The sequence below is a fragment of the Pogoniulus pusillus genome, chromosome 23 (genome assembly GCF_015220805.1).
Source record: "Pogoniulus pusillus isolate bPogPus1 chromosome 23, bPogPus1.pri, whole genome shotgun sequence".
NCBI lineage: Eukaryota > Metazoa > Chordata > Aves > Piciformes > Lybiidae > Pogoniulus > Pogoniulus pusillus.
In genome coordinates, this window is record NC_087286.1 from 16,229,237 (window position 1) to 16,239,452 (window position 10,216).

A 10,216-nucleotide genomic window follows, 5' to 3' on the forward strand; every position below is an offset into this window, starting at 1 on the left:
ATTCACTCCCTATTTCTGTCAGGCAGCACTACCACAGCAGCACAAACACTGCCAGTACCACAGATGATATCTTCTGAGCCTTATTTCCAGTCAAACCCTTCATGCAGACAAGGGGCATCAGGCTTGGTCACACAGTGTGCTGCCAGACACAGGGATGGTTGTTGTACAAGTGAACATTAGAGCCCTGAAGAGAAATGTGAATACCAGAGCCCTGAAGATTCAACAAATATATGCAACTAATTCAGGAAGAAAGAAAGTAGTTAGTTGTGAAAACCTGGCCCCAAAAGAGCCAGTGGGAAACACTGCAAGAGCTGCAATTAGTCTCTTTCAGAACAAATACACCAATGAAGCCTTACTGCTTTATTTCAGGCAAGTTTTCTTAAGACATATTACAATACATTAACAGAGGCAAATGTCTAAAGTGTATTTGTAAAACAAGGTCATATTTCAAAGCTGGGAATGCCATTGGAAAGCACCACTTGAAACTAGAGTAGTTCACAGTGTCACAGGGTGTTGGAAGAGACCTCCAGAGATTGAGTCCAATCCTCCTGCCAGAGCAGGATCATACAATCTAGTGCAGGTCACACAGGAATGCATCCAGATGGGGCTTGAAAGTCTCCAGGGCAGGACACTCCACAACCTCTCTGGGGAGCCTGTTCCAGGGCTCTGTGACCCTTACAGTAAAGAAATTCTTCCTCATGTTCTCACAGTGCACAGAGACCAGAAAACAGAGGAAGTACCCATGGTATTAAAAGAGCTTTAACATATTCTGCCCACTTTTGACATCATAGACAGGATGTATGGGTAATAAACTACATTCAGATATAATCTCTGAACTTGCAAAATGCTTCACAATACAAAACAGTGCAGGTTTTTATAAGCCACATCCATTCTTCCTCATGTGAGCAGCACTATGTAACCTAAGTGATTTTCCTCCTGTAATGGTCAAGTTTTCTCTCACAACCTGTTACCCATCATCTGCATAACCTGAGTGAAATCACCACCTGCCTTCCTGGATGTAGTGAACTCTTTTTTGTACAATCAGACTCTGCCAGTCTCACACTGAGTACAGGTGGGGGTGCACAATGAGAGTGGTAAAATACTGGAACAGGCTGCCCAGGGATTCAATTGAGGCCCCATCCCTGGAGACATTCAAAATCAGGCTCAAGATAGCCCTGATCAGCCTGATTCAGTCGGAGGCTGTACTTTATGGATGCCTCCACTGGAAACACTCTCTGGCAGAAAGGATTGGAGAGACTGTGTCCAGCTATTTTAATCATGTTCATGAACATGGTATGAAAGGATGCCAAAGAAACCCAGATTTGACATGATTTTCTGCACTTCACAGTATTAGAGTGTGCTCCTAAGAAACCACGTGGGAAAAATACCTAATAACAATATAAAGTTCAAAAGTTGCAAATACACCATAAAACATGCAATGCTTCACAGCCAATGGGGTAAGTGCCATAAAATTAGCATTCCTTGTACACTGTCTGATTCCTCTTCACCTCATTTAGGATTGTAGTGCAGCACTTAATGTTGCATGGCACGAGGCCGTATCTACCATTTCCATAGATGCAAAGGCTATCTATGATGCTTAGGCTATGAAATATCCACACTGAGTCCAAAACACTCACTCCAAATCCATGTTACTGCAACTGAGGCAGTGAGTGGCCTGAACTATGGATTCAGGGCTTTGGCTTTTCAGAAGGGAGAGATGCAAGAGGCTCAAACGAGCAGCTTCTCTTGCTTGAAATAAGGCTAAGCTTGCTGTAAGCTGCAATTAACACTACACATTCATCATTTTTTTTCATCATGTGGAGACCTTATCACAGATGACTTCAGCAAACCAGTATTAGATGCATTATCATCAAGAGATGGATGCAAAATACTTCATTTCTGCCGCCGTGCATCCAAAATCTCTGCATTTAAAGGCAGTTATGGGCACTCTCCCCAGAATCCTCTGAGAAGATTTACTACATTGAAGAACTCATTCTCTGAAACCTCTCTTAGCTGTAATAATGTTCACTTGTACCTCCCTGGCTCCATTTCATAAAGGTGCATTTAAATGCAAGTACCACCACCAGCAGGCATAACAGAGGATTTGAGCATCAATCTTGAAGTAGTTCCCCTGGTACCACAACCTCACTCAAACAAAGCATAGTCACAACAAATCAGGCTATTAGATTTGCTGAGTGCTATTTATCAGGCAAATGCTTATTAAATACTGCCTGCACTACACTGAAGATGTACCAGATGATGTCTACCATCAGATTCTGCTATCTGCCACACAGTTAAAATCTAGAATGACCCTTTAGTTGTCATCACTCTAGGGAGAAGCAGCTGTTAGCAGAACTACACAGCACTGAACAGCAAAGGAAGAAAGGGCTATGTCTGTGACCAAGTGACTCTCTTAACTTCCTCCATAAAATAGAACTCTAAGTGTACTATCCTGAGCCTTCTCTAGCACTGCATCCCCTGAAGCCTTACCTTAGAAACACGCAGGTCTGCCCTCTGCAGAGCTCCTCTTGCATCCCATGCATCATTCCACAGAAGGCAGGTGGATAGACCAGAAAACTCCAACTCCTCTGGCACTTTGTCTTGCTCAGTCTCAGTAGCCTTGCAGAGTGAAGTACTGAGAAAAGCTGCTCTGTTCCCAGGTAATGCAGCTCCTCTGCCTATGACAGACACATGCTCTTATTCCAGAGTTCTTTTTCTACCACTACAAACTATCCTCTGTAACAGCAGCAGTACTTTGCAAATGTTGAGCACCTTTAGCATCAGCTTTAAATCACACTCCCTCACAACCGTGCAAGAACAAATGAGAGCCTGGCCACACGCAACCAGTGATACCTCTGCCACAGACGTTGGGGACACCACGAGTCAACTTGCTGTGGTTTGTGCCTCAGCACAATGCCCAGTGAGGTATCTTGTGATGGACTGCTTGGACTTTGTAGCTGAAAGCAAGAAAAATTACTGCTCTCTGCATGGAGCAGGAAAGCAATTTTTCCAAAGCTGACATCTTTGAGCATACACTTGAAAGAATCAGAGAAGAAGCCAGTGGAAAGATAATCACAGGTGTTAAGGACACAGCTATAAAGCTACCAGTGAAAAAAAGAGCCACCAGACAGAAGTTTGGGCTTCATTCTTCTATAGAAAATTATAGGAGGAGACTCTATATAACAAAACCAGCATGATAAACTCCAGAAGAGATGAAAAGCCACAGGGAAGTACCTGTATTTCATGTACACAGGTGCAGGCAAACACCTATATGAAAGTTATGTTATGCACAATGTTCCTTCTCTCAGAGGGGTTGATGTAAGGCAGACTGCAAGGACATCGTTAATGTCCCTCTCATGTAACTACATATGTGATGGACTGACATCTGTTCTTCAGGAGGGAAGGTGAAAGAAGGCTGGGGAGAGCTGAGCTGTGTGACAGAGCATGCCATTTACTCATGGGAAAGTAGGAGACTTGAAACAGCATTTGTGGAGGGGAAGAAAGGAGAACATGAGAGAAAAATACTCTCCCCAGATTACAAAAAGAAAAGATAGTTTGGTGGAAGAGCTGAAAGAGGACAAAAATCAGTGCTACTGGACACAGTATTTCTTTGAATTAACTGAGTGACCTCAAGGGGGAAAAAAAAGCTTTTTAAATTAAGGACCTGTTCAAAAAACCAAATATGCTTGTGAATGTTGTTCCCTCTTGGTCAGAAAAAAAAGCTTTCTCATTGATAAGAAATGGAATGTAAATGTGTTCAATTTCTAAACCTCTTATTCTCAAGGTAATTTTTTTTGGTACTCGTTTCTTTTCTCCTATGTCCTGTCACTTTTCAGCATGGACTCCCTTCTCATTCTTCAGCTTTTCACTGGTTATAAAAACTGAAAAGCAGGAAGAAGTTCCCCCCCCCCACTACTGAAAGGCAGGTTATTTCCAAGTGAAGTCTGAGCAGTCATTAGGTCTAATGTTCCTGTTGCAAGGTTCTGGTTTTGACCCGGGCCCATTTCTAGAACACAAAGCATGCATACTCCAGATTATCACCTCTAGTCTGGAGTGTGTTCTTCCCCTCTATAAAAAGCACAACTTTTCACAGACCAATTAACCTCAAAGGTCATTAAGTTTTGTAATCAGCCTGATGCAAGTAAAGAAACTGAAAGCAGATTTCCACGACTTGGCTGCACTGCTTTCAGTGGCAGTACTACAGGTTGTGTATTTATGCCTACGTGTTTTGGTGGCCCAGAAATAACCAGTTTTAAGAGCCTGCTTTAATGAAACTAAGAGATGTGAATTTGAGCTTCCCTTGCCTGGAGGTGTGAACAGAAGCATTGGCACAGTGAAAGCTCTCTTTCAATACGGATCATTTGATGAAGGTTATATTTAAACACCCCTAAAATAGTGAGCATTTCAGTGGCACAATCTGCTCATGCCAACACAGTACAAGGTTTCAAATATGTATAGAAGCAGAGCAGAATCCAAAGGCAGCTTAAGCCTCAGTTCTGTATTGACTTCAGTGGAGAGGAATTAAGATGCAATCCATAAGATAGATACATTGGTTCCATGTTCCCGAGCGACCTGGTTGATCCTTCCGCGCACGCAGTCCAGAGAGACCGACACCAGCGTTCCGTTGCGTACCTGGAAGGATGCACGCAGGGACACGCTGGTCCACATGCTGCCCTCTGGCATCTGACCTCCAATCTGCTGGGCAATTGCTGTGGGCTGCATGTGCTCTCTGGTCAACTGGTTGAGAGTCACTTTGAGCACGTTGCATGAGTGGATTAGCTTTAAGTTAAACGCGAGGCTGGCAACTCCCTTTTCAGTAAACATGAAGTACTTCTGAGCGAGCTGCCCAGAAGCAAGCAGCTGTATCTGCTGCTCACTGGATGAGGCCTGGGTGAAATCCAGTAATCTGTTTCTCACGGGTCCTGTGGGCAGACTTGTGACAGAAACTGTGGCTGATATGGTACTAGAAACTGCTGCAGGGATCCAGATGAGGCTAAACATACTAATTCCAGAAGCATCTCCAAAATATCGTACGTTACATTGCGCAGGAGACAGTATCTCAAAGCTAATCAGATCTCCAGCACCAACTTTTGTGGCCCCAGAAGCAGATATTGATGTGTCTCTGTAATTTACCCCAGATTTAAATACATTCATTAGTTCTCTGTTGGTACCATTCCTATTGATGTAAGAAATCAAGGAGAAGCCCTCTCGGACACACATGTGACCCATGGAATACAGTGCTTGGTGGAACACAAATTTGGCAACACCAGCTTCAGTGAACTTTATAGCTCTGCCATCATGAGATAAAGTGAGCATGTAAGGGTCAGAGACAGAAATGATTTTGAATGTAGGCCTATAGTTGGTTTGGTAATGCATTGCTGTTGACACCTGTGCACTGAGCGCCACAGCACCTGTGTCGTGGGACAACCAAAGCAAACTGAGTGGGGTATGAAGGTCGTAAATGTTTAAGTCTTTACTTTGATTGCAGAACTTATTTGGGCTCCTCAAATGCACAGAAAGAGTTTGGTTTGGCTCCACTTCAGCAGCACTGCTTAAACTAGTGCTCTGGAAACATCTCCCTTCTGGCTGCTCGAGGCGAACCCCGCTCAGTTCATAGCCTTCCTCACTGCCATTCAGCTTTAAGGAAAGCTGCAGAAAATTCCTGCAGTTGTGCTTTACTGCAAAATTGAGGTCAGTCCACAACAGACCATGCTGCCTGAATATCAGGCTGTTGTCTTCAATGGATAGGATTTCACAGGGAAGCTTTGCCTTTATCTTCAAGTTCAAGCCATAGTAAACCTGAGAGGTGTCAGACTTCACAGGGGGCAGAGCAATGTTTGCAGCCCAAGACTCTGAGAGCTTGTTGGCACTGGTTGCTGAGCAAACTGTATCACTGACAGTGGAACAAGGCACAGCCACCATTCCATCTTCACATTTTAAACAGGCCTGGCATTCCTGCATTTCTTTGCTAAAGAAATATTCCTCTCCACACATTCCCAAAGCTGCATCTTTCTCAGCGACTCCAAGGCATCGGAAGCCACCTGTTTGCAGGAGACAGACAGTTTTTACTGCCACAGCTTCAAAACAGTAACAATAAGAAATCCACAGCCCCACATGTCAAGTATCTTTGATAATACATTTAAGTACAAGGGAGCAAACAGACAATTATGAAGTTAGATCACTTTGTGCTGTTAAAGCAATCTTGGTAGTAAGCAGATGAAAGAGAAAGCCCTGGCAGAATTAAATCTGGACAGGGACATTAAAGATAATAGAACAGGGACTTTACAGGTATGTTTTGGGGCCTCTCCAGTATCCTGGGCTGCATCAAGGCAGGTCAATACAGGTGGTTCTTCCCTTTTCTCTACTTTTGTAAGACTCCACCTCAAATACCACATCCAGTTCTGGTGCCCCATCAGAAGGTAGACATAAACCTATTGGAGCAAGTTCAGGAGGGCCATAAGGATGATTGAAGGGCTGGAACATTTTTGCTGTGAGGAGAAGCTGAGAGAGTTGGGGTTGTTTAGCCTGGAGAAGACTCTGGGGAGACCTTATAGATGCCTTCCAACACCTGAAGTGAGCCTACAAGAAACTAAAACACTTGTGAAACTCTGGAATAGGTTGCCCAGAGGGGCTGTGAATGCTTCCTCCCTGGGGGGTGTTCAAGGCCAGGTTGAATGAATGAGGCTTTGAGCAATCAAGTTCAGTTGAGAGACATTCCAGGTGTTGGAGCAGACAAGAAACAAAACACAAAACCTAAGGTAGAGAGAGACCGTTCCAGCAAACTGAGCATGTCATTGCTCACAGACCTGAGTCTTCCTCTATCTCTTTGGCCTGTTCAAGAAGATCTAATTACCTTCATCCTTTAATTACCAGAGAATACAACTTACCAGGAGTGTTCAGGCATTTTATCCTCTCACCACAAATGCTTGGAGATTCAGTGCATTCATCCCTGTCCTGTAAATCACAAGAACCACATTGAAACACTTTAATTCTGCAACTGCAATTGGAAGCAGGAGCTTCTTCAGGCCCTGTGACATCCATCTGCCAGGAAGATGGGGGATGAAGGGATGCAGAGAGGGCTGCTCCCATAAGCATGCTGGAGTGAGACAGCTTGCTTTAGATTTGTCACTTATTTTAACAAGGTAACCAAAAAAGCTGCATAAGTGCCCCCAGAATGCTCGGGGAGTGCAGATGATGAGCTCAGTGCACTGCATGTACAACCAATGCTTGTTGGGACGTGTGCTCTGCACAACAGCATCACATCCTCCAGAGCAATGCATCACCCCAGCGGTCCTAAGGACACTGCAACAGGGGAGACAGGCAGACAACTCACAGGACATTTATCCTGCGAGGAAGGTGCTAACTGAGAAAAACAAACCAAGCAAGGTAACTGATAAAGTATTTCCCGTCAAGTATCCCTCCTTCCACCCCGCAGTGGGCAGAATAACAGACTACATTTGCATTTAAATGCTAGCATTAAATGAAACCGAAGCTAGCAGAGAAGGAACTGGACAGGCCTTTCCAGGTTCTCTTCTCACTATCCTGAGCTCAGGTCACCAAACATCTGTGCTGCTGTCAAGCTAAGAACTAGAAGCCACACTTGCCAAGCAAGATGCTGCTTTAAATATCAAGTTACTGACATATCTTAGGCCTTCTAAACAAAAGAAAGTGATCAAAGAACCATCTTATTTTATTTACATGCTGGGTTTGTGCTGTATAAGCAACTCTATTTTATAATAAGATTGATTTAATAACAAAAGCATCTGTGTTCTGGATTATTATATGTTATGTTTAAGCTGGAACTAGATTTTACATTTGTTTTAACTAACTGACAATGTTTGCTTCCAAACTTTTAAATCAACATTTGGCCTCTATCTCAGCTTAGTAAAGGTTTTCTCTGTGTTTTGGAGATGTCTGGGAGGTCCTATAGAGTGGAATGGGATTAAATAAGCAAGTTCAGCATGCAGAAGTTTTAGGATGTCTTTTCCTAGCATCAAGAAAAGAATCCAAGTCCTGCCAGTTGTCAGGTTCAGGAAAGCATTGCACCCAACAGACACAAGCTAGAGCAGTAAATGGTAAAGAGAAAACCCACAGACAACTTCAGGCAGTCTTTGAAGTGCCATAGGTCCACTTGGTAAAACACATGCTGCAAGCTGGATCTCTCTAAGTCTCCAAGTGGTTATTTCCCAAGCATTACCCCAGCGTGTCCAACACAACACTTCCTAAGCAGAAAGATACAGAACTGTATTTCACCTGGCAAATGCGATCAGAGTTGGCAGAACACTCAGCCATTTGGAAAAAGCCAGCAGGACACAAAGTGCATTTCTCACATTGTGAAGGTGTCTTTTGGAAATTGCAAAACTCATCCCTTTCACAAAGGCCACAGTCCAGCAAAGACTCCCCAACGTTAATCACTTTCGCATCCACTTCTACTTTATGCACAGAGTAGGACTTCTGGAGATGATTTCTGACCTGGTTCTGAAGTCCTTGAAGATGGCTTTCAAAATAACTTTGAATATCTTCTTGCAAGCTCTGAAATGACACTTGTTTGACCGTATCAAGCAACACACCATACTGGACTTTGATCAGCTCCATCTGCTCAGACATTTGCCTTTGCTGTTGCAAAATCTCCCATTGCTGGCTAACCAATACCTGCTGCTGGTCAGTGAGTTTTTGCTGCAAATCAACAATGATCTGCTGTTGGCTTTTTAGCACTTCAGTAAATTTCTCATGCCCTTTTGCAAGGTGCAGCTGTAGTATTAGGGCATCTTCAGAAGGAACTTCATTTTCTCCTGAAATGCAAGTGATCAGTTACTAAGAAAAGTCATTTCCCAGCTTCCTGCATTATCCCTTCAGAGGCATTTGAGTTTTAATAAGTTAATGAAAAGTCTCACTAAATTCAAGTCACAATTATTAATGTCAAGTCCTTTTCTATCTCTGTAGCCCTGTTTTCCATTCCACAAGCAACAACATTTATAGTTGTAGACACTAAAAAAAGCTGTAAACAAGCCTTTTACTTCAGGCCATAAGCTAATTGTCACTGGGGGTACAATAAGAGATTAATCATTCTTAGATGCATCTTCAAATACAGTTAAAAAGTGATCAGTTTTCACTGTCCAGGTGATAAAACTTACTGAAAGTAATAAGCTATTAAGGGTAGTAAAAGCAAGGGGCAGCTGCAAAGAGCTGCAGAAGGAGTCTGTGATACTGAGTAGCAGCAATAAAATGGTGCCAAGAAACTCAACAGAGATGAAAGGTGAAATGAGGCATCCACTGAAAAACAAGATCTAGCCTTTTTACATCAAACATTCTATTTGTAGATTATTACCACTTGGAAGTTATCTTGAGGAGCTCAGCCTAAGAAGCCCAGCCAGCACCCACAGGTGACATTAGAATGAGCATCAAGTCTAGTCCTACCTAACCGGGGGGCCACCAGGCCCCCCGGCCTTTAGATCCCCTCCACCATTCACCCAGTGATGCACACCCTGGGGACTCACCAGTGATGATGGGAGGAGGATCCCTCTGCCCAGTTGGGCAAGCTTAGGGCTTCTGCCTTTCCTGGGGGCATTAAAAAGGGGAGTGGGCGGGGAGGGCAAAGTGGTCACAGCTGGGGTGGGAGGAGACTCCAATAGAACCCAGGTGCTCTGGGTTTGGAGGATAAAAGGGGGAAATGCAGAGTGGGATGGGAAAGGGGAGGTGGTGCTGAAAAGAGGGAGATAGAGAGGAAAAGAGGAAGATGGGGGAAAGAAAGGAAGTGGAAAGTAAAGGAAAAAGATGGGGGAAATGGAGAAGAAAGGAGGGAGAGGCCTTTTAACATCAATGGGGAATAAAATTAATCACCCTTTCTCAGATATTTTATGTCTTTCAGATAAGGCCCTAAACCAGACTCTGGACTGCTTGACAGTGCTTTCCATGTGGGTAAGTCCACATATCCAAGGCAGCTACACACCATGTCCTCACCTGCAAGTGTAACTATGGGCATATCCAGCTTCCTGCAGCCATACTGCACTGGCCAGAGCTCCTCAGTTGACAGACAGGTGCTCTGCAGGATGTGCTCTGCAATTTCTTGGCGTTTTGGGTTCTTTTGCTGGCTACTAGAGCAAGATGCCAGCAGCAGCATGTTTCCCATCAAGGGCACCGTGGGACCAGTCTGTTCCTCCTGCGTGTGAAACTTTACACGTGCCACTGATGTGTTACACGCTGTTGCTGCAAACTC

The 10,216-nt window shown here is 44.0% G+C and overlaps 1 protein-coding gene across 1 annotated transcript; it reads right to left on the reverse strand.

The window, feature by feature from the left end:
• Positions 1 to 337: 337 nt before the first annotated feature.
• On the reverse strand, positions 338 to 9,528 carry LOC135185705 (uncharacterized). The gene is made up of 4 exons (XM_064162726.1): positions 9,498 to 9,528; positions 8,254 to 8,792; positions 6,888 to 6,954; positions 338 to 6,041 (listed from the first exon to the last, which is right to left on the reverse strand). Exons 2-4 carry the CDS (start codon positions 8,605 to 8,607, stop codon positions 4,522 to 4,524), a joined length of 1,941 nt encoding a protein of 646 aa, XP_064018796.1. The 5' UTR covers positions 8,608 to 8,792; positions 9,498 to 9,528; the 3' UTR covers positions 338 to 4,521.
• Between the last annotated feature and the right edge of the window lie 688 nt (positions 9,529 to 10,216).